This window comes from Oenanthe melanoleuca, chromosome 20, assembly GCF_029582105.1.
Source record: "Oenanthe melanoleuca isolate GR-GAL-2019-014 chromosome 20, OMel1.0, whole genome shotgun sequence".
Taxonomy (NCBI): Eukaryota; Metazoa; Chordata; class Aves; order Passeriformes; family Muscicapidae; genus Oenanthe; species Oenanthe melanoleuca.
In genome coordinates, this window is record NC_079353.1 from 6,960,101 (window position 1) to 6,987,208 (window position 27,108).

Consider the following 27,108-nt stretch of genomic DNA (forward strand, 5'->3'; position numbering starts at 1 on the left):
TGTGCCAGTGACAGAGGGACAACACAAAATTTTGGGAGTGCAACTCTGCCATCATCATCATCATCCTCCTTCTGCACAGAACACCCACGGTGAGCAGGAGGCTGCAGCGCTGCTTGGCAGGGCGGGCAGTGCTGCCAGGCTCTCTGTGCTGCCAGCGGGCACCCAGGCTGTGCTTGCTCTGCAGCATCTCTGTGCTTCAGCTCAAATCCCCTGCTCCAGCATTCCAGAGACCCTGGAGGATTCCAGAGCTCAGCTCTCCCTGGCCCCAGGAGCTGGGCAGCAGCCAGCATAGGGACAGGGCAGTGTTTCAGGAGAGCTTTTCAAGAATAAGTTGATTCTCACAGCTTTGAGGCACAGTGAGGAACTCCCATCATGCTGCTAGCACTCGACTGGGGAAGGCACATGCTCTGTGTGCCAGGGCTGGTCCAGCCTTAGCCACCCCCACAGGTTTGGGTGCTGGGCAGGCAGGGGTCTGCTCCCCTTCCCTATTCCCAGCCAGGACCATAGCCTCAATGTACTTTCTGCATTCCCTTGTTCCCAGCTGGGCAGCTCTGCAGGATCTGCTCCCTCCCCAGGAAGAGCTGCAGACCCGTCCACACACAGGGACCCCCAGCCAGAACAACAGCACCCCATCTCTTGTCAGAGCCTGGCAGCATCCAATGGGAACAATTACAGCCTTGCCAGAGCAATTCCAGTGGAAAGTCTTGTAGCACTGGTTTTGCCCAGACTGTTCTTTCATGCCTTAATCAGCTCCTGTCTGATCCTCTCCCAGCCCCATGGCTCCTGGGAGCAGCGGTGGCTCCCTTGGCTGGAGGGGATTCACAGGGATGGAGATGGGAGAGGTTCCAGTCTCTGCCCTGCAGGGCCAAACCTGGGCCTGTTGTTGAGTCACATTTCACTGAGTCTATCCCTGCCTAGCACTTTGTCCCTCATGATCCCCACTCCAGCAATGGGATGGCACAGTGGGAGAAGCAGCAATAGCCTGAGTGGCCACATCACACCAGGACACAGCAGTTGTCCCAAAATGCTCAGTCCACACTTCAAAACCCAAAACAGCTTAGGGATACAGAAAAAAACCCACCAATACTTTGGACATCAGCCTGGAAAACACCCCAAATTCAGCATCCAGAGGTTTTTGGGCTGTGGGCACGTAGCCATGCCCAAGCAGCCAGTACTTGTGGGAGGCCTCCACAATAATGGCTCAAACCTCAAAGATTCCTTGATAAACCAAAACATGCAGCATGGAGCGTGTGGAGCTGCAGGGACTCACCACCCTGGGGAAACTCAGAACCATTGTGGCCCAGTCCCAGGCACAAACATCTCCCAGCCCAGCCCCCCAAGAGGTGCTACTTTCACTGCTCACCACAACAAAACACCCTGTGGGACCACATCAGAGCACCAGGCCCACACAAGGTCTGTTCTGGCATCCAGAAGTCAGTGCAGCCTCCATTAAGTCAGAGAGCAGCATGTTCCATCCATCCATCCTCCAGCTTCAAAAACAAATTTCAGGACCCCTCAAGGGCCAACAAATTTCGGGACCACCTCACCAAGGTGGACACATCCTACATCCCCCCCACCTCCACATCTCAGGCTCCAGTTAGCACCAAAAGAGGGCTTTCAGCTGGGAGAGAAACACAAATGTCTCTTGAAGCAGGGAGCACCAATTACACTGCTGATATTTAGGGCTTCCAGCACAACAAATGGAGCTGCAGCTTCATTAGGTACCTTGCCAATTTAATCTGAGACATGCAGTACAGGGGAAGCTTAAATTAGTTTATCTCATGTTAACTTATAACAAGCAATATGGTAATGTGGGCATGGTTTTCATGGACTGTGACCCAGGGAAGGGGCACCCACAGCCCTCTAAACGTGGATTTAAGAAGCAGGGGTATGTATCCTACCTGTCTCCTCCTGTGATAGCATCCACCACCATAAACATCCACCACATCACTCTTATATGGGAGAGACCCTGGAGAGGGTGATGAGCTGCAGGGGCCTTGTTAAGGCTGTGATTGGCAGGAGAAGGGTGGGAGCAGCCAGTGCAGGATGCTCTGGGAGCAGCCTGTCCATGGGCTTTGCCCCTCACCTTTTGAGGGGGTCATGGGAACTACCTGCAGTTGTTTTAACCAAGCTTTTATTGGGTGATTCAGGAGTTACAGCTGAGTTATTTCAGCTCTGTCAGGTCTTTGTTAGGGCTCTGGGGTCCAGGTGGTGCAGATGGTGTGGGGGGATGAATGGGGTGGAGCTGAGGTGCTCCCTGGCATGGGGCTTTCTCTGAGGAGGTCCCTCTGTGCACGCTGACCAGCACTGTTTCTGGCCCCTCCTTAGGGAGCAGGGCTTCAAATCACAGCCCACTTAATTTTAGTGTCCCTCTGCCACTGAATTAATCCCCAGCACTGCCAGGATCAGCTGGCTCTCTCCAAGCCCCTGAAATGACTTTCAGGAAGGATGAGGGAGGGACACAGCTCTGCCTGCCCACGCTGGGCTTTGCTGGGTTGGAGTGGTGCTTTGGGTGCCCTCATGGCACTCACACACTGTCACCCTGGGCTTCAGCAGTGGCAGCAGAGCCCAGTGTCAGACCACCCACTGCCATCAAAATGTCCACCACTGTCTACCAAGCAAGAAAGAAAACCCACTACAACAGGCTACAACAGGGACTGTGTCCCCAGGGCAGCTCAGCTTTCCCAGGGCCAGGCTGTGCTCCCAGGCTGCTCCCACCCTGCAGTGCTGCCCTGTGGGATGCTGCAAACCAGGGAAATGACTGGGCTTCCTTAATGCAGCCCAGTGTGCTCACACTGTGGGGGAATTCCTCACGGCTGTGTCAGAGCAGGAAAGGTGGTTTATATCCTGTGCCTGGCCTGGAAACGGCTCTGGCTGACCTGAGGTGAGGAGTTTTAGGGTAAAAGTGCTGACAGGCTGGGAAAATCCAGTGTTGGTGTTGGCTGGAAGGACAGGGCTGGCAGTGCTGGCGCCTGTGCCCGTTGAGGTGCCCGAGTGCTGGCAGGGCTGTGCTGACCTTTGCTGGCTGACAGGATCCTGCCCCTTGGCCCAGAGAAGGGTTTGCTCTCTGCTGTGGGTCTGCAACACGTGCACAGCCCCGGGACTAAGCTGCACAGGAAGTGGTGCAGTGACCATCCCTGGAAGTGTTCAAAAAACGTGGATGTGGCACTTGGGGACATGGGTTAGTGGTGGGCTTGGCAGTGCTGGGGGAATGGTTGGACTCAATGATTTTAGGGGCTGTTCCAGCCTTAACTGAGGACAGGGACAGGGGAACAAGAGAGGCCCCACTCAGGGCAGCTCAGCAGGGACACAGGGTGGCCCCGGTCCTGCACCCTTTGTGCCAGTGGTTGCAAAACTGGGAGACATTTGTGCTGTCTGTATGGGGCACAACTGGGCTCGTCCTAGCTCTGATGGGCTCCAGAGCCACAGGGAGCTTTGGTGCCCATCCTGGCACCAAATCCCAGGACTCTTCCCCAACCCCAGGAGCAGAAGTGCTGTGGAGGAGGAAGTGGCAGGAACAGGGGGAAGGGCAGGGGGCTGGGTGCTGGCAGAGAGCTCCAGCCATGCAGGGACATTTCAGAGCTGGGTGTTAATCATTGATGGAGGTGTTTGAACTAAAGCCTCCCTCTCCCTCTGGAGGGGGAAGTTCTGCACTATATTGACTTGTGGGGATGTGGTGGCAGTGCCAGTACCCAGCTCTCCCAGCACAAAGCCAGCCCCATGGAGCGATGCTGGAGAAGACCTTGATCTCCCCTTGGTGGTACCACCAGGACTGTGGTGGAGCTCGGCCGAGGGAAGAGTGATATCATCTCAGTTTCTAATGCCAGTTGTGGGTTTTTTTCTTTTTTTTCCCGCATCCTCTCCAAGTTCTTTGTTGATTGCAAATCGTTATCATGAAAGCGCATCCGAGGCTGCAGCAGCAGATAACGCTGTGCTGCCGGCCGGCGGCTGGAGCTCATCGGGGCTGCACTGCCTCAGAGTCCTGCGGCAGCTGCGGCTGGAAATAAAACTGCTAACGTGGGGGATTGATCATGTTCAGCCAGCTCAGCCCATTGCTTCCTGCTTGGCAGAGCCCTTGCTGTGAAGTGCTAAAATCCAGGCTCAGAGGTGGGATTTGTGCTATGGAAGCTGGAGTGTGGGCATCGCCGGGGTGATGCCCCATGGAGGGCTGAGACACGGCACACGGGGTGTAGGAGAGCTGGTGCAACCCTGTGTCACTCTCTGCTGTGAAGGGAGGTGGTGTGTCCAGCAGTGGGGGCTTCAGGGGTCATTTGTGAAAGTGCTGGATCTGATGCCTCACGGTGGGAATGCCACAACTGCTGGGATTCAGGGGGGCTGCACCCCTGAAACAGCCAGACCAAGCTCTTGGGACAGGATGCTGACCAGCCCTCAGGGCCATCCCCAGCCCTCGTGCCAGGCTGTCCCTGTGGTCACTGTGCCCATGTTATCCCCACAGCAGCCTCAAAGAGCCACATTCCAGACCTGTTGGCTCTTTATTTTGGCCCTGTTAGGACCAAACACATCCAAACTGCCTGACTCAGCACTCTGAGCTCTGTGGGACTGGGATCATTCTGGCCCTGTTGCTGGAGGCTGGATGGAGAAAAACGCTTCTCTGAGGGGTTTTGTGTTGGTCTGTCCCTGTTTTGTTTTGTTTTGTTTTTTTAATTGAAAGGCAACAAAAAAATCTGGGGGATTACTTCTGAGTCGGCAGAATCCACCATGTCTCGGTGGCTGCACCACTCCAAGGGGCCGGCCCTGATAAAGAGCTGCAAATCCGAGCTGCCAAGTGCTGCCATCCCGCTGAAGCCTTGGAGGGGGATCAGGGATTTAGAGGGTCTGTGCGATGTCTAACAGGTTTAGAAAATATTGCCTGGGATTATCCACTCGCGGCGGTGACCAGAGACCTCTGAGCCGCGGCAGGCGCCGGCACCGGCTGATGTTTGCTGAGAGGGTCCTGCGTGCGGGAAATCTCAGCTGCGTGTGCCTGTTTGTGTTCCTGGGCACGTTCCCCTGTGTGCACACGCGTGGATGTGCAGCAGGGGCGGCTCTGGGGCGGGCTGGAAGTGTGAATGGGGCTGGTGGCCCCCTGACACCCCCTGAGCCGTGTCCGGCTCCCCGTGCTGGCTCTGGGGTGTCAGAGGGGTGCTCCAGCCTGCACTGTGCTGCAGTCCTGTAAGGGCAGCTCCTGACAGCCAGCGTTAATGATATCCACCCAATTAGCCCAGCCTAGCCCCAAGGATTAGCGGATGGAATCATCATCCCAAGGCGCAAGCGGTTAACGCTGCTAATTAGTCATCGCGTGAATCCCAGCCCAACCACGAACTGCAGCGGCCGCGGTAGCCGTGGGCAAGGGGTGATGCCCACCCAGCCGGGCTCTGGGAGACGGGAGCTGTTTACGGAGAATTTGCCGGGCTTGGGGATCCGTTATTTTTACACGTTGCCATAGCTACTGATACCATTATAAAATTAAGCCTGAACCATGTGGAAGAAACGGATCTGTCAGAAGGAATTATTTTCGGGAGCGCACTGTGGGTCCGAGCAATGCCCATCCCAGGGCCGGGGGTGATGGGGGTCGGTGATGGGGGTCCCCGCTGGCGGCTGCTGCCTCCTGCCCGCGGGCACGCCGCTGGAACCAGGCGCCGGGCAGGCTGCGGAGCTCCGGGATCGCCGGGAGCCACCGGCGCCAGCACAGCCCCTCCGGGCTGGCAGCATCGCTGGGCACGTCCAGGGCGAACAAAAGCCCGCTGAGAGGGAGCTTTCAGGCCGTGCTGTGCTCCCTCCTGCTTTCCCCCTTCTCCTGCCTCTCTCAATATTTTTCCCTTTCCTTGCACTTCTCTGCAGAGGGACAGTTGTGCTGGGCTCGGGGCAGCCAGCGCTGGGGCCACGGCCAAGCACAGCCGCACTTTAAGGTCGCCCCGTGCCAGGAGGAGCGCCAGGGACCCCACAACGTCCTGCCCTCGGGACAGGACGCTCCCCAAAGGGTTTCCCTCTCCTGAGTTCTTCTCGCTGGACAAAACCACCTGGAGCATCCCCAGGCTCACGTCGGGTACAATGTACATGAGGATTTTGGGAGGACCAGGAGCACTCCAGAGCGACACACACAGCTGATCCAGCATGAAGAGCCCCGGGAGCTCCAGGGCAGGCAGGACCCCTCTCCCACCCACTCTGGGACCCTCACTCAGGCACTGGCAGGAGCCACTGCAGCTCGATCTGCCCTCCCCGTGCCGGCTCCAGAGGGGATTGTGCTTGAGCAATGTCCCATTCAACACTGAAAGCACAATTTGAGTCTTTCTTAAGCACTGGATGTTCCTGCTTGTCCCACGGCCCTGGAAACCCCTCTTAAATCACTGCCAGAGTCTTGGCCTCACAGTGTCCCGCAGTGAAGGACTGCACGGGCCAAAGGAGTGCTGGGCACAAAGGATGTGCGTGACACTTTTCACTTTCACTGCCTAGCCCCTCTCCTTATGACTGAAGAGATGAGGAATGGTCACAGGGCAGGCCCCCATCCACTCCACACCCCTTCAGCTCCAGGTATCTAATGAAAATTATTCCAAGCTGGCCAGAGGTTCCCCAGTACCAATAACTGCAATAGCACAACCTCCTACTAGATACCAGAGAATCCACAGGGAAAAGCAGCATCCTCCAAACACCTCCAGCTCTTCTCACCTTAAAGCTCTGGTCTGCAGCCTGGGGGCCCCAGTTTCCCATGTGGGCATGGCTGGGCAGTGCCTGGGAGTCCGTCTTCTCCCTGAGCATCCTGAGTGTCCTGCTGCCATGGGGTGACTGCCCTGTATCCCAGCTGTTCCTGGGGCTGTGCCTGGGGTGTGGAGATGCCCCTGATGTGCTGGCCAGAGCCCTCACTCTGTCAGGAGGGGACGAGGCTGGCAGTGAGGCTGTGGCACAAAAAACAGTTCCTATGACAACCCCAAATCCCAGACCTGTTTATCCCCTTTGGTGAAAATCCATAACAACTGTGAAACCAGGGAATAAGATTCAATAGTAAGACGTGAAATAAATCAGAACTAGTGTAAAGCATGTCACCATTTTACTCTGGCTTCGTTCCTTTCCAAGGAAAAGCCTGAGAAACAGGGAGTTGCAAAGGGGTGAGCTAACAGATTTGGAATTGGAGGGAGCGGATCCCAACCGTGCAACATCCCAGGACTTCTCCCTTTGTCTTTTCTGGCCAGAAACCAAGCCAGACTAGCTATCAGGCACAAAAAAGACCCATGAGGCATTTTGGGGACAGTCTAAGTGTCTCCAAGACCCTCTCACTCCCTCCAGCCCCTTCAAAGCACCGAGCTTCTCCAGCTTGTCCTGCTGTTTCCTGCTGGCATACTGGCACAATGTCCCCATGGCATTGCCTGGTTGGTATCGTGGGGTCCCTATGGCATCACAGGGTCCCCAAACCATCACTGGATGCCTGGGGCATCGTAGGGGCCCTTGGGGACCCTGTGGGATTGGATGCTCTTAGACCTGTGGCTATTTGGGTGATGTTGATGTGCAAAGGGACTGGCTTTTCTCTCCCTGGGGATGGACTTGTGGCCACCACGGTCTCACGGTAGCTAGGACACGGATGGGGGCAGGAACAGGGACAGAGCAGGGGCACAAGGGTGTCTTGGATAGAGAAAGCCACAAACCAGGCCCTTGGCTGGAGCTGCTGCCCTGTCAGACACTGGAGGAGACCAGCTGGAGTGATGACTGCTCCTGGAGACACAATATCCCCCGGGCACCCACCCCTGTGACAGACACTGCCACTGTGGAGTGCCTCTGCTTCTCATCACCGACCTGGAGCACCGCAGGGCAGGGCACAAGGCATTCATCCCTGGCTCTGCCCTTTTCTCCTTGCCCAGCCCTGGCACCAGCACAGCTCAGCATTGTCCCATTCCCCATGAGTGCAGCCAGGCCTCTCCTGTCCCCCAGGATACAAAGGAGACCCCTGCATCCTCCCATTTCAGTCAGCCCACGCACTGACACCATGCTCTTCCTCGGCGTTAGTTAAATCACTGCTCCCCTCCCCTGCTGCCAGGACCAGCCCCTTCCATCAGCTGCTCTCCAGGCTGATTGCCCTCTGATACTCTGTGTATTGGAGGCTGATGCTCCCCCTTGGCTCCTGGCTCGGCCCACGCTTCCCACTCTGGCTCCCTGGCACAGGATGGAGCAGCACACTATGACACAGCATGGCACACAGCACGGCACAGACCACAGCACACCACAGCACACAGCATGGCACACACCACAGCACACACCACAGCACACAGCATGGCACACAGCATGGCACACACCACAGCACACAGCATGGCACACAGCATGGCACACAGCATGGCACACACCACAGCACACAGCATGGCACAAACCACTGCCCAGCAAACTCTGCCAGCCCTCTCACCTTGGCATCTCCAGGACATGTTTCCCACCTCCCAGCGCCAGGAGTGGATCAGATGCCAGAGCAGCCCATGAGCATCCCCTGGCTGCCCAGACTCCCATCACAGTGCAGCCCAGCTCAGCCTCCCCAGGCCTCTCCTTTGGCCTTGGTCCTGGCACTAGGCACACACACCATGCTGAGGAACAGCCAAGGTAAACCTTGTATGGCACCACCCTGGAGTGTCCATGCACAGGGGCACTGCTTGGGGCCAGCACTCTGCCAGTACCCATCCAGGCATCACCTCTGCTCTGCACTGAAGTCCCCAGCTGTGGCAGGAGGAGCCTGGTGTGTGCCAGCCTCAACCCCAGCACTGCCCTGTGCCTCCCACCCAGCAAGGCAGCTCCCGACCTCCCACACACACTCACCCACCCAACAGGTCGCTTAGTGGGATGTGACAACCAGCAGCACCAGGAAAACAGCACGGATGAGCAGTGAATCCACGAGCCCAGCATTGCCTGGTGCTGCCCCCTGAGCAGGACTCTGCCCCCCGAGCGAGGTTCTGCTCCCCAGCACACTCCTACCTTGTGTCCGTGCCCAGGAGCTTGTTTGTGCTTTCACTGCCGGCACACCCCAGGCTGGTGGCTTAAAGGATTTTCCTTTAATAACCACCAAATCCCTCCCCTGGGCAGTAAGCTGCAGACCTGGGCCCTTTCCTAGGTGCAGAGCATTCTGCCGGGGCTCTGCTCACTCCCCGCTTTGCATATGCTCCTATCAAACTGGATTTCCCCCCTCCTGATTCAGCCCAATGCTTATAAAGCACTAAATCCCCTTGAATTTCATTTCCTCTGGTCCTCGAGGTCTTTCCCCAGTTTCAGTCTCACCCACGTATTTTACATACTCATGTTCACAGCCTTGATGTGAGATTTCTGCCTGTTTTGGTGTTGTCCCTGCTCAGAGCCTGGGCAACCCAAGTCCTGCTGAGAGCAGCCACTGCCTCAGCTGGGAAATGATCCGTGGCACAGTCACGGCTCCACTCAGGAAATTATGCTGAGAGAAGCTTCATCACAACTCCCTAACCCCACAACTCCCCAACCCCACAAATCCCCACTGAGGAGCCAGGCTGAGACCAGGTACTGGACCCCTGGCCTGGCAAACTCATCACCACTGTGCCTACAGGGTGTGAGTGTCCCCAAGCTGTCCCTGAGAAAGGATTGACCCCAAACTGTCCCCAGTTCACATCCTCAGAGCAGGGGACCCTTAGTAGTGGCTTTTCTCCCCACTGTGACAATTCTGTCCCCTCAAGGATCTCCCCACCAGCCCCACTCCCCTGGGTCACACTGTCTTGTTTCACTTCTCTTTTCTCATTTCACAGAAAAAAGCAGCTGAAGCTGAAATGTGGTGACTGTATCAGCTTTCAAGGTCACAGGCAGCAGTGCTGGCAGCAGGTTCCTCTGCCTGGAAAGCCTGTTTTGGCCCCAGTTACCCCTGCCAGGGGTCACAGCTGGGGAGATCAGGGCTTTCTGTGGTGGCTGGGTGTTGCTGGGGGCTGCAGCAGTGCCCAGTGTGGAGCATGATCTGCACATTCCTGCCATTGCCACCTCTGCCTCTGGCTTCCTGCCACTGGCCTGCTTCCCTTGGAGGTGGGCACGAAGCAGGGAATGTTCAGGGGGCAGATGTGCATTGAGCAGTGGTTGTGCATGGAGCAGATGTGCAGCAGCAGATGTGCACGGAGCAGATGTGCACAGACCGGCTGGGAGCAGAGCTGAAGATATGCATGGATCAGGGGAAGGGGCAGAAGGGCCAGTTGATACCTGCTGCCCTGGCCTTTACAGCATCATGAGCCCCTTGAGGAGGGCAGGGAAAGGTGGGCGAGGGCTGGGCCTCAGCCTGCAGCAGCAGCAGCACCAGGGGCTGTTCCTGAGAGCTTTCTGCTACCTTGCCAGGAGATGCAGATTTCGTGGGACTGGACAGGTTCCCTGCCTGGGGCAGGTGGGAGTTGGGAGCAGACAGGGAGCTCAGCAGTAGCACAGGGGAGGACTGTGTGGGGCACACATATCCCCAGCACCCTGTGGGACTGGCACTAATCCTCTTGCTCTGAGCACAGCAGGACTGGACAGAAGGCTGTTTGCTGGCTTTATTGAGAACAGTGAAAAGATAACACAAATTATGGACCTGTGGGCCAGGAAAGGGGCAGTGGAGGCCCACGCTGGTAGAAACAGGTGTGTGTGGTCCTCCTGGTGTCATGAGCACCATAAAGCTTGCACAAGGCAAAGGTGCTTGGCCTCCTGGTCTCATCCTGTGGTCAAGATGGCTTCAGGTCCTGGGAGAGCTCCCCGAGATGCAAGCATGATGAGGACAGTGTGCTGAGCTGAGATTGGTGAGTGCTAAGCTGAGATCAGGGTGCACCATGCAAACAGCTCCACATCTTTCTTTATTGTGCCCTGCAGAAACATCCCATTTTCCACCCTGACAGGGCCTGGCTGTGCAGGCAGGGGTGCCATGCATCACCTGGCAGCTGCCCTGAGGCTGGCATACTCGGTGGGGGCTGTGCCTGGGCTCCTGCTGCGCCGTGGGGCTGCGGGCAGAGGCTGCAGGTCAGCGTAGTGGATGTTGTTCTCCTCCTTGATGCTCTGTTGCAAAAGTACACACAAATAGGGAATGGTGCCACAAGGAAAATCTGACAAAAATAACCCTAAATTGGAATGTCGAGAGTTGGAAGTGACCCACAAGGATTACTGAGACCACCTCATGGCCCAACACAGGACAAGCCCAAAAATCACATTAAAGCCAGGCAGGTGATGCCACAGCTGCAGAGATGGCACTGTGCTATGGTGCAGAGTGTGCAGGGACCACATGCAAGCAGCTGCTGCCCACCCAATGTCCCCCCTGGCCCCAGAGTCTTGCAGGGCTCCTGCAAGCCAGGGCATCTGCATGGGATGTGCTTCCCCATACTCACAGCTCACTCATACCTGTCTGGGCAGGTGGGAGCTCTCTGCATCCAGGACTTCACTGCAGGGGGAAGGATAAGGATGGCCATCAGAGCTAAAGGAAGCTGGGTCCTTTCCCCACCCAGCACAGCCCCAATTTCAGCAGGATGCCTCCATTGAAGGCAGAGAATAGGGATTAAGTGTTGTCTGCATGGCTGGGCTGGGCTCAGACACACGGTGAGGGGCTGCAGGGAGCTCCCTGATACTGGGTGCTCCCTACCACAAAGCTTCTGTGAAATGCAGAGAAAATCAACAGAACAGAGCACTTGTGAGTAAAAAACCCTTCTCTGGGGGAAGTTACAGCTCCAGACAAGAAAGGAAGCCAAAATACAGCAGGTAGATGGACAGTTTGCTCATTAAGGGTGCAGAAGGAAGAGGTGCTGAGTACAAACCTGGGGGTGCCGGGGGTCCCTGCACAGTGCTGTGCAAGGACAACAGAGGAGAAGCTGCCCATGGCCACTGTCCCAGCTGGGCATGGGCTGCTCACCATGCCTTGGCGCTTCCTCCTGTACAAGCAAAGGGCAACAAAGAGGCCGAGGAGGAGGAGGAAGCAGAGCACTACAGCTGCAGCCACCATTCCAGGAACCAGGGCTGCCTCTGTGGAGACAGAGCAGAGCAGGAGAGGGTGGTGGGTGTGGGGCAGAGCAGAACCTGGCTGTGGGCAGGGTGGGGGCTGTGGGATACACGCTGGGCTGCACTCACCATGCACGGACACCTCTGTGCCACGGCCACGCTGAAACACCTCTTCCTCACCAGTGTCACCCTTGCAAAATTTCACACAGTAGTAGGTGCCCATGTCCTCAAGCGTAACGTTCCTGATGTGGATGGTGAAGTCTGTGTTGGACCCATCCACTGCTCTCGTCACACGGGGAAAGGACTCTCTCTGGTCATAGATGGTCTTGTTCCCACTGCCCCAGCCCTTCAGCCACCTCACAGGACTTGGTTCAGACATTTCAGACGTGGTGCATTTCAGGGTGAGCGTCTTCCCCACTGCCACTGCCACCTTGTCCTGGGGCTGCTGCACACCTGACCCACCTGGGCACCGACATCTGAGCACAGAGAGAGGAGGGTTCAGGCATGAGCAATGGGGCCAGGCAAGGGCTGCCTCACAGGCAGAGAAGCCCCAGTATCCCCCAGTTTGCAGCTGAGTGATATCCTGGATGTGGCAGACACAACATGCAGACACTGGCAGGGATGAAACCCTACAAAAATCGGCTCAAAATGAACAAGGGCCAAATCTGAAAAAGGACCTGTATGCCCAGGGCAGTGGTGGAGTCACCACCCCTGGAGGAATTTAAATGACATGGAGATGTGGCACTTGGGGACATGGTTTAGTGGTGGCCTTGGCAGTGCTGGGCTAACAGTTGGACACAAGGATCTCAGAGGGCTTTTGCAACCCAAAGAGTTCTGCGATTCTATGGTTTGATAAATCTGCATCCTGTTCTGCCATTTGCAGGAGGTGCTGCAGCTGCCTGGAGGCCAGAGAGGTGCAGAGGGAGCCAAGGGGAAATCCTGGCAGCAAAAACTCCTGAGCGCTGTTAAACATTAACACTCTGGCTCTGTTCCACACCAGCCAGGATCACCGGGGCTCGGCGAGGAATTGGGGTTCACAGCCAGGAGCCAGTGTTCCAGGCAGGGATGTGCAGCCCCGGAGCTCAGCACAGCCCCCGATCCCTCCTTGTCCCCAAATCCCTCCTGCTCCCCAAACCCCTCCACTCCCCACACCTCTCCTGCCCAGAGTCCCTGACACGGGTGGCAGGGCTTGGCAGGGCTTGACCCGGCTCTGCCCATCGCCGGGGCTGCGGATGCTCCGCACGCCCGGGGCCGGACCGGCACCGAAAGGTGCTCGGGGAAGGAGCAGCGTCCGCCCCGCCCGGTGTTTGTCTTTGCTGCCCACTCGCGTTTATGTGGCAGACGGGGCAGGGGAGCTCCGAGAGGCTCTGGGGGCCCCAGTTCCGACTCACCCGGTTCCTTCAGGACAGGACTGGCTTCCCTGCCCGGACATGAGCGGAGCTGCTGCCGCGGCCATGGGTTTTACCCAAACTTTGGGAAGGAAAAGGGGAAGCAGGACAGGAAATGGAGGCGAGCGGGTGATTAACGCTTTGGTATCTGCCCGGGGCGGGCGGGGACCGGCAGAGCCGCCGGGCATCAACCCCGGTGGGTTTCACTCCGCCGGGCATCACCTCCGGTGGGAATCACCCTCCCGGGCATCACCCCCGGTGGGTATCACCCTGCCGGACCCCGCCGGGTATCGCTCCTGGCACGCAGGGGCTGCTCTGGGCTCGGGACACGGAGCGGATTTGGGTCTCCCCAGGTCGGTGAGGGGCAGGAGCACCGGGGCTTCGCCATGTGGGACACTCGGTGTATCCGGGCACTGCTCTGCACCACCCACCCATGGCAGACAGCATCCCACACCCGATCCTGTTGGCAAGGGCTGGGAGCACCCCAGGGTGCTGAGCCACAGCCTGGCCATGTATGGGGTAGTGTGCTGGATCCGGGGTCCCTCTTGCTGGCTGCTCAATGCCTGTGCCCATGGCTGTGGCACATCTGAGGAGAAACTGGGGTGGACATTGCCATTATGGACCAGTGTTGTGACAGGAGATGGTGTGCACACTAAGAAACCATTGGGACGTGACTGCATGGAGGAACTGGACTGGTGGTGGCCCCTTTACTTCCCCTTTGCTGCCTGAGGGACCAGCACCCACTAAGCTAAGCCCAGTCCAGCTGAGTCAGCTGAGCCCAGCCCAGCAGAGTGCATTGGAGCCAGATCCAGCTGAGCAAAGCCCAGCCATCAGGGAGCAAGACGTGGCATACACAAGGTTCTGGTGATGCAGGAACTGCCTCTGCTGTGCCTGATGCTGCTCCTGCTCTGCAGAGACATGGGTAAGTGGGGCCAGCACAGCCCCATCCCATTTCCCATGCATTCTGCTGGCCTGGCACTCCTTCCCTGTGCCCAGGACTATCCAGGGAGCTCATCTTGCTGCCTCCCTTCCGGCTTGCTTTTGTCTCCAGATGACCTTCAGTTTATTCCAGCAAGAGTCTGGACTCTCCCCATCCCTCAGTCCCCAGTAGCCTGGGGGACAAGGGACAGGAATATTTCTCTGTCCTTTGTTCCAAGTCCAGGGCTGGGGTCTGATGATGCCTCACGCTGCTTCCCAGCCCTGGGGCCCATTGTCAATTCCAAACCTTCCTGTTGCTGTGCCTAGGTATGAGTGCCCAGGGCTTCACTCTGCACCAGCCCCAGGACAAGGTGTCAGTGGAACAGGGGAAGACGCTCACCCTGAACTGTACCACGTCTGGAAGGGATATAATAGGTCCTGTGAGGTGGCTGAAGAGCTGGGGCAGTGAGAACAAGACCATCTATGACCAGAGAGAGTCCTTTCCCCGTGTGACGAGAGCAGTGGATGGGTCCGACACAGACTTCACCATCCACATCAGGAACATTCAGCCTGAGGACATGGGCACCTACTACTGTGTGAAGTATACCAGGGGAGACACTGGTGAGGAGGTGGTGTTTCAGCGTGGCAGTGGCACAGAGGTGTCTGTGCAAGGTGAGTGGGGCTCCCAGAGCAGCTCCTGATGGGAACCAGCCCAGCGGGCTCTGCTCAGGTAGCACAGGGATGGGGAAGGGGCTCGGGCCTGCTCCAGGAGAGGATCCCATGAGCCATCCCTGTGCCCTTGCAGGAGACTCTGCTCCTGGCAGCCCAGGGCAGGGCAGGGGCCAGAGCCTGCTCTGATGGCCCCATGCTTCTCCCCACAGCCAAACCCAGCCCTGTTCTGGTGTCTGGGCCTGAGCAGAGAGCGGTGCCGGGGCAGTCGGTGCCTTTCACCTGCACAACTGGAGGGTTCTTTCCCAAAGAGATTGGGGTGAAATGGTTCAAGAACAAGAATCCCATGGTGGCTCAGCAGCCCCAGGTCACGGAATGGAGTTTGAAAACCTACAACTTGTCCAGCACCGTGAGAGTGACCCTGCAGAAGGATGATGTCCCCTCAGAGCTCACCTGTGAGGTGCAGCACTCCACGCTGCCGGCCCCGCTGCGTGGGAGCTTCCAGCTCAGCAGAGTCCTGCGAGGTGAGGGCAGGGGGACACACTCTGGGGTGTCCTGCTCCTGCAGGGCTGGGGGCCCTGGGAGGGGGACAGGTGTCCCAGGGGCAGGGACAGGGTTCCCTGTGGCAGCAGAGCCAGAGACACCAAACACCAAGCTCTGCCTCTCTTCCCAGTTCCCCCCAGTGTTGAAGTGAGCGCTGAGCCGAGCCCCGCTGAGGTGGACAAGACTGTGACCTTCACCTGCCTCGTGAAGGAGTTTTACCCAGCAGCTGTGTCCATTTCCTGGCTGGAGAATGGGATTCAGATAAAGGTGGAGGATGTCTCCCAGCCATCAGAGCTCAGCAAGGGCTTGTTCAGGCTGGAAAGCCAGGTGGAGGTGCAAGCGAGGGAAGAGAAAAACGGCTCAACAATCACCTGTGTGGTGGTGCACGATGCCCAGGCCCCTGCCACCTCCTCAGCCTTGCTGTGGATCTCCAACGTGGCCCACAGTCGGTCCCAGATGGGTAAGAGTCGGTCAGAGCTGCTGGCATGAGGTGCCTGCCAGGGCGGATGTGTGGTGTCATCCTCTGAGGAAGCTTTCAGTCCCAGGATAGGCTCCCTGCGAGAGTTGGGATGCCTCTCCCTGAGCCCTGGTCACTCACATCCTCTGTCCCCATTGCAGGTCAGAACTTTGTGTCCAGCCTCCTCCTCCTGTGCCTTGGCATCCTGCTGGAGAAGGCGCTCCTCGCTGGGCTCCTCTTCTTCCTCTTCAAGCACATGAAGAGCAAAGCACTGGAGATGTTGCCTTATCCTGCTCCACCCCAGTCCCTGGCTCCTCGAGCCGGGTCTCAGGACTTGCCCACAGCCACCAGTGATGTGTGAACCTGGAAATAAATGAAGCAGGATACAGAGGCTGCCGTGGGCTGCTCCCCGAGCCTCCAGTCTCGGGTCTGTCTGTGGCCTTACACCCGCCCTGCTCTGGGGCTTGGCGCTGCCCGTCCCCGGGGCTCGGTGCTGCCCGTCCCAGTGCCCAGTGCCCAGTGCCCAGTGCTATATACATGGTGTTCGATGCCCTTTGCCCAGTGCCCGCTACCCGGTGCCCAGCGCTCACCCGGTCCAGCCATTCCAGACGTGCTGCAGTTCAGGGTGGGTGTTTCCCCCACTGCCACCGACATCGGTCACGCCCTCCCGCGTTTATGTGGCAGACGGGGCAGGGGAGCTCCGAGAGGCTCTGGGGGCCCCAATTCCGACTCACCCGGTTCCTTCAGGACCGGACTGGCTTCCCTGCCCGGACATGAGCGGAGCTGCTGCCGCAGCACAGGGTTCTCCCCAAACTTTGGAAAGGAAAAGGGGAAGGGGAAGCGGGAGAGGAAATGGAGGCGAGCGGGTGGTTAACGCTTTGGTGTCCGCCCGGGGCTGGCGGGGACCGGCAGAGCCGCCGGGCATCACCCCCGGTGGGAATCACCCTGCCGGACACCCGGGCATCATCCCCGGTGGGTATCACCCTGCCGGACCCCGCCGGGTATCGCTCCTGGCACGCAGGGGCTGCTCTGGGCTCGGGACACGGAGCGGATTTGGGTCTCCCCAGGTCGGTGAGGGGCAGGAGCACCGGGGCTTCGCCATGTGGGACACTCGGTGTATCCGGGCACTGCTCTGCACCACCCACCCATGGCAGACAGCATCCCACACCCGATCCTGTTGGCAAGGGCTGGGAGCACCCCAGGGTGCTGAGCCACAGCCTGGCCATGTATGGGGTAGTGTGCTGGATCCGGGGTCCCTCTTGCTGGCTGCTCAATGCCTGTGCCCATGGCTGTGGCACATCTGAGGGGAAACTGGGGTGGACATTGCCATTATGGACCAGTGTTGTGACAGGAGATGGTGTGCACACTAAGAAACCATTGGGACGTGACTGCATGGAGGAACTGGACTGGTGGTGGCCCCTTTACTTCCCCTTTGCTGCCTGAGGGACCAGCACCCACTAAGCTAAGCCCAGTCCAGCTGAGTCAGCTGAGCCCAGCCCAGCAGAGTGCATTGGAGCCAGATCCAGCTGAGCAAAGCCCAGCCATCAGGGAGCAAGACGTGGCATACACAAGGTTCTGGTGATGCAGGAACTGCCTCTGCTGTGCCTGATGCTGCTCCTGCTCTGCAGAGACATGGGTAAGTGGGGCCAGCACAGCCCCATCCCATTTCCCATGCATTCTGCTGGCCTGGCACTCCTTCCCTGTGCCCAGGACTATCCAGGGAGCTCATCTTGTTGCCTCCCTTCCGGCTTGCTTTTGTCTCCAGATGACCTTCAGTTTATTCCAGCAAGAGTCTGGACTCTCCCCATCCCTCAGTCCCCAGTAGCCTGGGGGACAAGGGACAGGAATATTTCTCTGTCCTTTGTTCCAAGTCCAGGGCTGGGGTCTGATGATGCCTCACGCTGCTTCCCAGCCCTGGGGCCCATTGTCAATTCCAAACCTTCCTGTTGCTGTGCCTAGGTATGAGTGCCCAGGGCTTCACTCTGCACCAGCCCCAGGACAAGGTGTCAGTGGAAGCGGGGAAGACGCTCACCCTGAACTGCACCACGTCTGGAACAGATGTAATAGGTGGTGTGAGGTGGCTGAAGGGCTGGGGCAGTGGGAACAAGACCATCTATGACCAGAGAGTGGAAGTTCCCTGTGTGAGGAGAGCAGTGGATGGGTCTGACACAGACTTCACCATCCACATCAGGAACATTCAGCCTGAGGACATGGGCACCTACTACTGTGTGAAGTATACCAAGGGAGACACTGGTGAGGAGGTGGTGTTTCAGCGTGGCAGTGGCACAGAGGTGTCTGTGCAAGGTGAGTGGGGCTCCCAGAGCAGCTCCTGATGGGAACCAGCCCAGCGGGCTCTGCTCAGGTAGCACAGGGATGGGGAAGGGGCTCGGGGCTGCTCCAGGAGAGGATCCCATGAGCCATCCCTGTTCTCTTGTAGGAGACTCTGCTCCTGGCAGCCCAGGGCAGGGCAGGGGCCAGAGCCTGCTCTGATGGCCCCATGTTTCTCCCCACAGCCAAACCCAAGCCCCCGCTCTTGTCTGGGCTGGGTTCTAGCCTGGGTTCTTATACAGGGGAAACCAAGGAATGGCCCCATATGGAAAAGGGTGCATCAGAGCTGCTGGCATGGGGTGCCTGCCAGGGCAGATTTGTGGTGTCAGTCCCTGAGGAAGCTTGGAGTCCCAGGAAAGGCTCCTTGTGGGGGTTGGTATTCGTCAACCTGAGCCCTGGTCACTCGCATCCTCTGTCCCCATTGCAGGTCAGAACTTTGTGTCCAGCTTCCTCCTGCTGTGCCTTGGCATCCTGCTGGAGAAGGCGCTCCTCGCTGGGCTCCTCTTCTTCCTCTTCAAGCATATGAAGAGCAAAGCACTGGAGATGATGTCTTATTCTGCTCCACTTTAGTCCCTGGTTGCTCAAGCCAGGTCTCAGGACATTGCCACAGCCAGCAGTGATGTGTGAACTTGGAAATAAACAAACCAGGATAGAGAGGCTGCCGTGTACTTGGAAATAAATGAACCAGGATACAGAGGGTGCCGTGGGCTGCTCCGTGCCGCCAGTCCCGGCCCTGCCTCTGTCCTTACTCTCGCCCTTCTCTGGGGCTTGGCACTGCCCATCCCCGGGACTCGGTGCTGCTCACCGGTGCTCCGTGCTGCCCATCCCCCATACGGGTTCCCTGTACCCGGTGTCTGATACTCGGTGCTCAGTGACCCTTGCCAGGTTCCCGATACCTGGTGCCCGGTGCTCCGTGCCCCATACTCGGTGTCGGTACCCCTTCCCGGTGCGCGATACCCAGTGGCCACTGCTCGGTATCCTCTGCTCAGTGCCTGGTGCCTCAGTGCTCCGTGCCAAGTGCTCGGTGCCCGATACCCGGTGCTCGGTGCCCGATACCCTGTGCCCGACACTCGGTGCCCAGCGCTCACTCCGGCGGCGGGCGCGGTGCAGTGCCACCTCCTGGCCGGCAGGGGCCGCTGTGCGCGGGCCGGGCGCCGCGCTTCGCGCCGGGTGTTTCCGGCCGGGCGGGTTTGGCGGCGCACGCGGGGGCGGTGCGGGGCAGCCCGGCGGGGTTTGGGCGCTGCGCCGCGGCAAGATGGCGGACAGGGAGGAGGCGCTGAGGGAGTTCGTGGCCGTGACCGGCGCTGAGGAGGAGCGAGCGCGGTTCTTCCTCGAGTCCGCCGGCTGGGACCTCCAGGTACCTTTGCCGCTGCCCTCCGCCCTCCCCGGCGCGGTGCGGGGATCGGCGGGGCCGCGGCTCAGGAGGCCGTGGCTCTGGCGGGGGGCAGCGCCCGGCCGGAGGTCGGTGTCCCGCAGGCTCCGGCCTCGCCCCCGCCTGTGGCCGGGCTCAGCCCCTGCGGCGGGGCCGTGGGCTGGCTGAGACTGAGGCCCCTCCTGCTTCTGTTGTTCACTTTGTAGCGCAAGGAGAGGGACGGTGGGGACGAGGTTTGCCGGCGTTTTGTAGTTTTTCCTGGAATGCTGGTGAGGTTGTCAGTGCTGTGCTGTTGGCGTTGTCAGCAAACAAACTGAGTGGGAGTCAGCCACCATTCTGACCTACTCCTGTCCCTGTTTCTCAAACTCACTGTGTTAAATTCCGAGTCTGCTCATGGATGGCACAAAAGCTGCTGTTTCAGAGCAGTAATTGTGGCATAACTCCTGTATAAGTGCTGCATAAGAATGCCCTGACATTCCCTGACGGGGAGAGTGAGGTCCCTGTAGCAGTGAGTGTCCTGCCATGACACAGCCAAATATCACAACCTGCTGAGGCCTCGTCTTTGCCAGGACCTGTGACAGGGGAAATGACATGAAGTGTCCTTAGTGTGAGTTGCCTTAGGAGGTCCAGTGTGACAACTGGGTTGCTTGTGCATGTTTTTCCTGAGGAGCTTTGGTGGTTTTCCTTTCCAGATTGCCCTCGCCAGTTTCTATGAGGACGGGGGTGATGAGGACATCCTGACCCTTCCCCAGCCCACACCCAGCTCCATCTCCAGAGGCACTGGAGCCAGGTGAGGAGGGAGCTTCAGCTCCATGCTGAAAAGCTGACAAAACACACACTCTCTAAAGCACTGATTGTGTTCATTTTTAGGAGAAGTAGCTCTGTGTTTAGGTTTGCTTCACCTTGTGTGGCTCTCTAGAAATTGTGAAAACCTGAGCGTTTGTACATCACAAGTGTGGGTGTTGTTACACAACTAAGCCAGAGATCAGTTAGGAAAACTTGCCTCATTGCTCAGGAAAAGCTTGATTTATCTTTTGACATTAAAAACAGTCTGGTGGTGACCTTTTGTTTAAGCAGAATATTTTCTCATTTTGTGGGACACCTGAGCTGATCAAGGTGAGCATTTTACAAAACAAAAAAGTGAATTTACCTTACCAAATCCCTTTGAAGTAAGAGAATACTGTCCTGTTCCAAAGAGGAGTTGCTGCCTTTGTCATGAAGGAGAAGTGCTCTTGGGTCAGGTGTTGGTGAACAGAGCATACCTTGCAGAAGGAGCCTGTTGAAGTGTGGAGTGTCCAGCTGGGAATGTGTCTGGAGGCTGACATCCTTCTTGCTGGATTTTTGCAGTGACCATCGAGTAACCTCATTCAGAGACCTTGTGCATGCACAGGAGGAGGATGATGAAGAGGAGGAGGGACAGCGGTAAGTTTGCAGCTGAAGGCTGAAATGCTGGGTGTTCATCCCTTTTGTTTTGGGAGGACTTGCTGCTTGTGTACAGCTTCTTTGACAAAACAGGTTTACATGGGTATGAAGTTTCTGTAATGAAGCATTTGAGGTTTGACAGAGCAGGTTTGTCAGTGCAAATCCTGTGCACAAGAACGTGCTCAGCTATGTAAGGACCAGCTCTCAGCACTGAGAGAAAGCCTAAAATTTGTGTCCATAGGGAATGGAAATGTGGGAATTGTGCAGGGATTGGTTTTCTTGCTGCTTGGGATTTTGGGGGTTTATTTTGGTCAGGGTTTTGGTTTTGGGTTCTTTTTTTTTTTTTTTTTTAAGTGTTGCTTAAGGGTAAAGTAATGGATTGTGGAGTCAGAAATAAAACCATAGGGCCCCTTTCCAGGGGGAGCATGGAGTATTAGTAGGACAGTCTCCTAAAATGTCAGCTCTAAGTAGTTAAATACCCTTAAGGTTGACAGGCAAGGTAAATGGAATGGAACTGATGTATCTGAAGGGGTGGCTCAGCCTGGATGGGCCGTGGTCTGCAGGCAGCTGGGAGCCCATTCTGTGTTACAAACCATCTGGAAGCTAATAAACCAAATCTTCCAGAAGTGCTTAATTGCACTTCACTGACTGTGCATCCATTGCTTCCAGTTGAGATCCATCCTTTGTGTGGCATGAACATGTGCCTTCCCTCAGAATTCCAGCTGGATGTTGCTCTGCCAGGTCAGAGATTTACTGGAAGCCTTGCTCAGCTGGGTAATCGAGCTGGTACCGGTATTTAAAACTGGGCTTGTCCCTCTGGGCTGTTTCTCTTCCCAGGCCTAAGCATTGTTAACACTTTATTGCTATTGATCCACAGGTAATTTACAGTAATGGACATAAAAAGAAAGTCTTTGCAGCACAGGAGCTTGCATGTGGCTGCAGTGGGAGAGACACTGGTGGCAGTGTTTGTAGATCCAAGGGGTTTCACTGAGCTGCACAAGCACAAAGAAGTGAGCCCTGATCCAACTGACCAGGGGCTGGGTGCTTTCTGTTAGGTTTTATGCTGGTGGCTCAGAGAGAAGTGGCCAGCAGATCGTGGGTCCTCCGAGGAAGAAGAGTCCCAACGAGCTGGTGGAGGATCTGTTCAAGGGAGCCAAGGAACACGGCGCTGTGGCGGTCGATCGGACAGCCAAGAGCGGTGGAGAGACGAGCAAGCCAAAGGTGAGCAGGGAGGAGTTCTTCCTTCTGTTCCTCGTTTCAGTAAAGGTTCCACTGTGCCAGCTGTTTGGTACTGAGGAGTCCTGGAATTATCTCAGCAGCTAAGTCTGGACTCCTCTCTTAGTGCAGCTCCATTTTGTGTGTCACAGTGGCAAGAAAGACCATTCTCTTGTGCCACACTTATTTACGTGCTGAAGTTGGCACTGCCTGCAGGGCAGGAGATGTTATGTTCATGGAGATGCCATGAAGCCTGTGTTCATTCACAGGGGTGGTGGGGACAGGGAAGCAGCTCTTTGGGTCTGTGTGGTTCTGTAACCCTGTGCTTGCCTCTCTCTCACAGCCTTTTGCAGGGGGAGGGTATCGCCTTGGGGCTACTCCAGAGGAGGAGTCGGCTTATGTGGCAGGAGAGAGGAGACAGAACTCTTCTCAGGATGTGAGTATCTCTGCTTGGGTTTGTAGCTGTCACTCCAGGGATCTCTCTGCTCCAGCTACTGAGCTTGCCAGCCCCGAGAGTTACAAAGCTTGATAGGAATTCACAAGGACAGAAATATGGTAAATCCTGCTTCTGATGGGATTTCCAAGTAGAAAATAATAGATGATTAGGTCTTGGGTAAGCAGTTTTCTGGTCATCTTTTAATTAAGAATCTGAGGCTTTCTTAGAAGTACAGATCGGGAAAAATAGTGTGCAAAAAGCATTGGGAAATCAACTCTTCTTTATCTATTATATAAATCCAATATATATCCATAGGTGGGAGCTGACAGCATCAGTTCAAGATTCCCTTGTGCTTGGTTTGTGACCAAACAAGGTTGTGGCTGTGGTGGGAGCCTGGTTTAGGCTCCTCACCCAGCACATTCCTGGCTCTTCAGCCATATTTATCCAAAAGGGAACCATGGTGCCACCTTCTAGGAATTGACACCTGACCATTACATAAAAGCCAGTGCTTTGGGGTTTTCCTTTAGCTCAGAGAAACCTGCTGGAATGTTTCTGCACCATCCTCTGCCCATCTGGAACTTTTCACTTTGCTTCAGTTTTTGTTGCCACTAAGATACTCAGTGAGGATGATTATTCTTTTGGGGCTGCTGCAGGTACACGTTGTACTGAAGCTCTGGAAGAGTGGATTTAGTCTGGATAGTGGAGAGCTGAGGAGCTACCAGGATCCGTCCAATGCCCAGTTCCTCGATGATATCCGCAGAGGGTACGTAGTGAGGGGAGAAAAGGGACAGCTGTTTTCTGAAACATGAGTGTTTGTGGAATCGGGCTTCTGAATCCATGGCACATTTCACCTCAGCTTTTTTGCAAGAAATTAGTTATTCTTAATATGAAACATTTGGTTCAGGTAAACAGGGAGTGGGTGTGGTTTATGTGGGTTCTTGAAAGTTTGAAGTAAACAAACATGTTCATATTTGTGTTGAGAATTTCTGATGCATTGTGTCACTGCAGGTGAGGGCCAGGGAGAAGTAACCTTTAATTTGTGTGTGTCAGTGCATCTGCCCTGTCAGTTAAGCAAAGGCTCTCTGTGATTTCTGAAATTCCAGAGATCTTGGTCTTTTTGTCCTTGCATTCCTGCCTTGCTGCTTCAGGCAGCTGCCTGAGGACACTCTCTTTGCAGGGAAGTCCCAGCTGAGCTGCGCAGGTTAGCACGGGGCGGGCAGGTGAACCTAGACATGGAAGATCATCGTGATGAGGAGTATGTGAAACCTAAAAGTGTCTTCAGAGCTTTTACTGGAGAAGGACAGAAGCTGGGCAGGTGAGAAGATGGTGACACTGGTTTTACTGCATGTAATGTGAGAGAGTCACTCGAGCCTTGTAAGGTGGAGCCTTCTGATTCATCCTTCTGAAAGAAAGGCACTGGGTGCCTGTGGGGTGGGAGGTGTTCCTCTAAGGAAAGAAGGCTCACTGACATATACCAGTGACCCAGCCACCCCCTGCCAGGAGCCAGATCCCTGGTTTGGAACCTCCATGGTGTGTTGCATTGGAGCAGTGTTTCCAGTGTTTCACACTTTCCCCTGTTAACTTGTGGGTGTGAGGACCCGTGACACCAAAGAGGATGGTAGAGTTTGACTTCTAGACAAGTTCTTGCTGACTGGCTGACTCAAGAATTCTGACTTCCAGCTTGCTTGTGGAGGAGCTTTGGTAGCTGGGCCTGGCAGGCAGTGGGCTTGCTGCCTGATCTGGTAACCTGCAGCCAGGTGAGTTTGGTTTCTAACAGCTCACCTTGCATCTCCCTGTTGGCAGCACCGCGCCCCAGGTGATGGGCACCAGCTCACCAGCGCAGCAGGCAGAGAACGAAGCCAAAGCCAGTTCTGCCATTGTGATCGATGAGTCAGAGCCCATCACCAACATCCAGATCCGGCTCGCTGACGGCGGGCGCCTGGTCCAGAAGTTCAACCACAGTCACAGGTACGAGCACAACAGGGACAGGCAAGGCATAAATGGCCCTGCAACACAGGGCACTAGTGTTAAAGTCCTGGATAGCCTGCCAAAAGGAGCTCTGGGCGTACTTCTATACAAGTGAAAGGGAATAAAATTGTTGTAGTTAAGACAGTTGCTAGCTGTTGGGTAGGATTTGCTTTCCAAATTGGCATAAATTATAGCCAGTGACCCGGCACCTGGGAGTGTAAGTGTTATCAGCAGAACTTTCTTTGATGTGACCTTTAAAAAATTGAATCTCTTCTAAAGGCTTTGGAAACTGGCAGATAATTAGGAACCTGGTTCAGTTACTCTGACTCAATTTAGACAATTTAGAGGCTGTTCCCTGTGCTGAATGGAGCACCAAGGGATGCTCTTACCACAATTCTGTTCCTTTCGACAAGCTTAGATACACCAGCTGCTTGATTCGAAATCTCTTGAAATTCTTCTCACCTTCCTGGTCTCATAATTTATACTCATTCCTCCAGTTTCTGTAAAGGTCAGGCTCAGGGCAAAAAATTACAAAAATCTCTGCCTGTGACTGAGTTCAGGAAATGGATCCTGTGTCACTCTGTGGCTGCTTACAGGAGCTGAAATCCTCTGGGTTCTGCTTTGTGAGATGAGCTGAGAAAGTGTCAGTTCGTTAATTGTTCATCGAAAAGGGTTTGGAGGCTTTCAGTTTCAGATAGCCCCTGACAACAGAGACAGAGAACACTGAGCTGAGTCTGTAGCCCAGAAAGCAACTGTTGCTATTTCACTAAATGGGAGCAGGTTGAATCAGAATAGCTTGGTGTGGCTTGTGGTGAGAGCTGGAATACTAATGTAGAGCTGCAGGGCTGCACATGCTGGGCAGAGCAGTCATTAGTCCAGGCTGTGCAGTAACAGCATCACCCTGTGTGTTTGATCCCTTCGGACAGGATCCGTGACATCCGGCTCTTCATAGTAGATGCACGGCCAGCGATGGCTGCCACCAGTTTCGTCCTCATGACCACCTTCCCCAATAAAGAGCTGACTGATGAGAACCAGACCCTGAAGGAAGCCAACCTGCTCAACGCTGTCATCGTTCAGCGGTTGACATAAAGGACCCCAGCTCTGTGCACACAACCGCGGGGCCGTCTCCTCCCGCGCGCCGGCGCCGTGCCACGCAGGCCCACATCTGCTCCTAGCTCTGGGTTCTTAGGTCTTGGTTGGACTTTTTCTCTTTAGTTGCATTTCCCATGGGGTTTTTTGTGATGGTGATGATGATGATGATGATCAGTGGACTTCAAAATAAATAAACGAAACAAATTCGTTTGGAAAGGAGCTGCAGCCTCTTGTGCCCCAGATTCCCCCAGGAGAGTTCAGTTACCTTGTGGATTGAGTTACTGCACTCGGAGAGGGGAGGAGGGCAAGGGGGATGGGAGCTCCAGGGAGCAGTTTCTGTCAGTGGACTGCTCACTACAGTCTTTCCCCCTAGGGACTGCTGTAAAGTACTCCCTTTTTTTTTCCCCACATTAAATATAAACTATCTGAGAATGGGTGATCTGATTGTCAGGATAATTTTTACGCTCCTGTAAAAGCATTGTGGAGGAAATCTTTGTGAAAGAGCTCAGTGTGGGGAGAGCTCCAACGTGTGAAGTGCAAGGTTTAACACTTCCTGTGCTTTTCTGGAGAGAAATCCCTGACTTTCCTTCCCTCAGCACAGCTCTTGGGACATTCATTGCAGTCCCCAGCTGCTCTGCCTTTGCTTTTTCTGACAGGCCAGACTGGCTGCAGGTTTAAATTGCTGTACTGCATTTCTCTGAGAAAGGCTGCTGCTGACTTCTTTCCAATAAGGCACAAAGCTGAATCAGCTTGAAGTTACTGGAAGTAAAAGGCAAACAGAATCTGTCTTACTGGAAAGCAAGTTCTGTCCTGAGAGGTGAATTACTGAGATGGTTGCACCAGCTTGGGTGGAAAAACTCAAGGCTGTAATACCCTTTTATGTATTTCCTCTTCTCTCCTGAGGACTAACATAGCTGAACTCCTGGAATTCTCCAGTGTTAATATGTTCTGTTTGTGTTTTGGGCTCAGGTCTCCATCTCTTTCCTTCCTTTGAACAGAATCCTGTGGGTGAATTCCTTACACCCAGACAGGGGGCACTAGTGGCGCTGGCATAGCTGCCATGGAGTATTGTGCAACAGCACTTTGCACTGCCCCTCAGCTGCTTCTGCCTTTGTTCAGGGTTTCCAAGCAGAGCCCAGAGCTGTGCTGAGTCGTGGGCTGCAGCCACCGGCTCCATGGAAACGGGGTCCTTGGGAAAGGCTGCGCTGTGTGCCCTGCCGAGGGCTGGAACGCTCCCTCCCCATCCTGCCTTAGGCACACCTGAGCCCCCTCAGTGCTCAAAAACTTGCAGGTCCTCCCGTTGGTGCGAGCAGAGGGAGCCCAGGAGCAGGTTGGGCAGGTTCAGCATGAGGAACTCGCTTGGCTGCCTGTAGAACAC

The 27,108-nt window shown here is 55.9% G+C and overlaps 4 protein-coding genes across 4 annotated transcripts; 3 read left to right on the forward strand and 1 right to left on the reverse strand.

Moving 5' to 3' along the window:
• Positions 1-10,482: 10,482 nt before the first annotated feature.
• LOC130261355 (tyrosine-protein phosphatase non-receptor type substrate 1-like) lies at positions 10,483-13,496 on the reverse strand. Its single transcript, XM_056507478.1, has 4 exons — positions 13,314-13,496; positions 12,052-12,398; positions 11,332-11,371; positions 10,483-10,992 (listed from the first exon to the last, which is right to left on the reverse strand). The coding sequence occupies exons 1-4, from the start codon at positions 13,376-13,378 to the stop codon at positions 10,794-10,796; spliced, it is 651 nt and encodes a 216-aa protein (XP_056363453.1). The 5' UTR covers positions 13,379-13,496; the 3' UTR covers positions 10,483-10,793.
• Positions 13,497-13,912: 416 nt separating this feature from the next.
• Positions 13,913-16,431, forward strand: LOC130261356 (signal-regulatory protein beta-1-like). The gene is made up of 5 exons (XM_056507479.1): positions 13,913-14,232; positions 14,556-14,900; positions 15,110-15,421; positions 15,571-15,900; positions 16,059-16,431. Exons 1-5 carry the CDS (start codon positions 14,178-14,180, stop codon positions 16,256-16,258), a joined length of 1,242 nt encoding a protein of 413 aa, XP_056363454.1. The 5' UTR covers positions 13,913-14,177; the 3' UTR covers positions 16,259-16,431.
• Positions 16,432-16,775: 344 nt separating this feature from the next.
• Positions 16,776-18,881, forward strand: LOC130261357 (tyrosine-protein phosphatase non-receptor type substrate 1-like). The gene is made up of 3 exons (XM_056507480.1): positions 16,776-17,533; positions 17,857-18,201; positions 18,653-18,881. Exons 1-3 carry the CDS (start codon positions 17,479-17,481, stop codon positions 18,793-18,795), a joined length of 543 nt encoding a protein of 180 aa, XP_056363455.1. The 5' UTR covers positions 16,776-17,478; the 3' UTR covers positions 18,796-18,881.
• Positions 18,882-19,403: 522 nt separating this feature from the next.
• Positions 19,404-25,946, forward strand: NSFL1C (NSFL1 cofactor). Its single transcript, XM_056507542.1, has 9 exons — positions 19,404-19,582; positions 20,290-20,387; positions 20,945-21,019; positions 22,075-22,240; positions 22,578-22,670; positions 23,324-23,433; positions 23,848-23,985; positions 24,474-24,638; positions 25,565-25,946. The coding sequence occupies exons 1-9, from the start codon at positions 19,481-19,483 to the stop codon at positions 25,725-25,727; spliced, it is 1,110 nt and encodes a 369-aa protein (XP_056363517.1). The 5' UTR covers positions 19,404-19,480; the 3' UTR covers positions 25,728-25,946.
• The last annotated feature ends 1,162 nt before the right edge of the window (positions 25,947-27,108 follow it).

Excerpts from the sequence above, each read along its gene's own strand:
- LOC130261357 (XM_056507480.1), top strand. The coding sequence starts at position 17,479 with ATGCAGGAACTGCCTCTGCTGTGCCTGATGCTGCTCCTGCTCTGCAGA. Across the intron at positions 17,534-17,856 it reads CCTGCTCTGCAGAGACATGG|GTATGAGTGCCCAGGGCTTC; the intron begins GTAAGTGGGGCC and ends TGCTGTGCCTAG. Across the intron at positions 18,202-18,652 it reads CACAGAGGTGTCTGTGCAAG|GTCAGAACTTTGTGTCCAGC; the intron begins GTGAGTGGGGCT and ends TCCCCATTGCAG.
- LOC130261355 (XM_056507478.1), bottom strand. The coding sequence starts at position 13,378 with ATGGCCGCGGCAGCAGCTCCGCTCATGTCCGGGCAGGGAAGCCAGTCC. Across the intron at positions 12,399-13,313 it reads TCCTGTCCTGAAGGAACCGG|ATGTCGGTGCCCAGGTGGGT; the intron begins GTGAGTCGGAAC and ends CTCTGTGCTCAG. Across the intron at positions 11,372-12,051 it reads CACAGAGGTGTCCGTGCATG|TGAAGTCCTGGATGCAGAGA; the intron begins GTGAGTGCAGCC and ends TTCCCCCTGCAG.
- LOC130261356 (XM_056507479.1), top strand. The coding sequence starts at position 14,178 with ATGCAGGAACTGCCTCTGCTGTGCCTGATGCTGCTCCTGCTCTGCAGA. Across the intron at positions 15,422-15,570 it reads GCTCAGCAGAGTCCTGCGAG|TTCCCCCCAGTGTTGAAGTG; the intron begins GTGAGGGCAGGG and ends CTCTCTTCCCAG. Across the intron at positions 15,901-16,058 it reads CCACAGTCGGTCCCAGATGG|GTCAGAACTTTGTGTCCAGC; the intron begins GTAAGAGTCGGT and ends TCCCCATTGCAG.
- NSFL1C (XM_056507542.1), top strand. The coding sequence starts at position 19,481 with ATGGCGGACAGGGAGGAGGCGCTGAGGGAGTTCGTGGCCGTGACCGGC. Across the intron at positions 22,671-23,323 it reads GACAGAACTCTTCTCAGGAT|GTACACGTTGTACTGAAGCT; the intron begins GTGAGTATCTCT and ends GGGCTGCTGCAG. Across the intron at positions 23,434-23,847 it reads CTCGATGATATCCGCAGAGG|GGAAGTCCCAGCTGAGCTGC; the intron begins GTACGTAGTGAG and ends CTCTCTTTGCAG.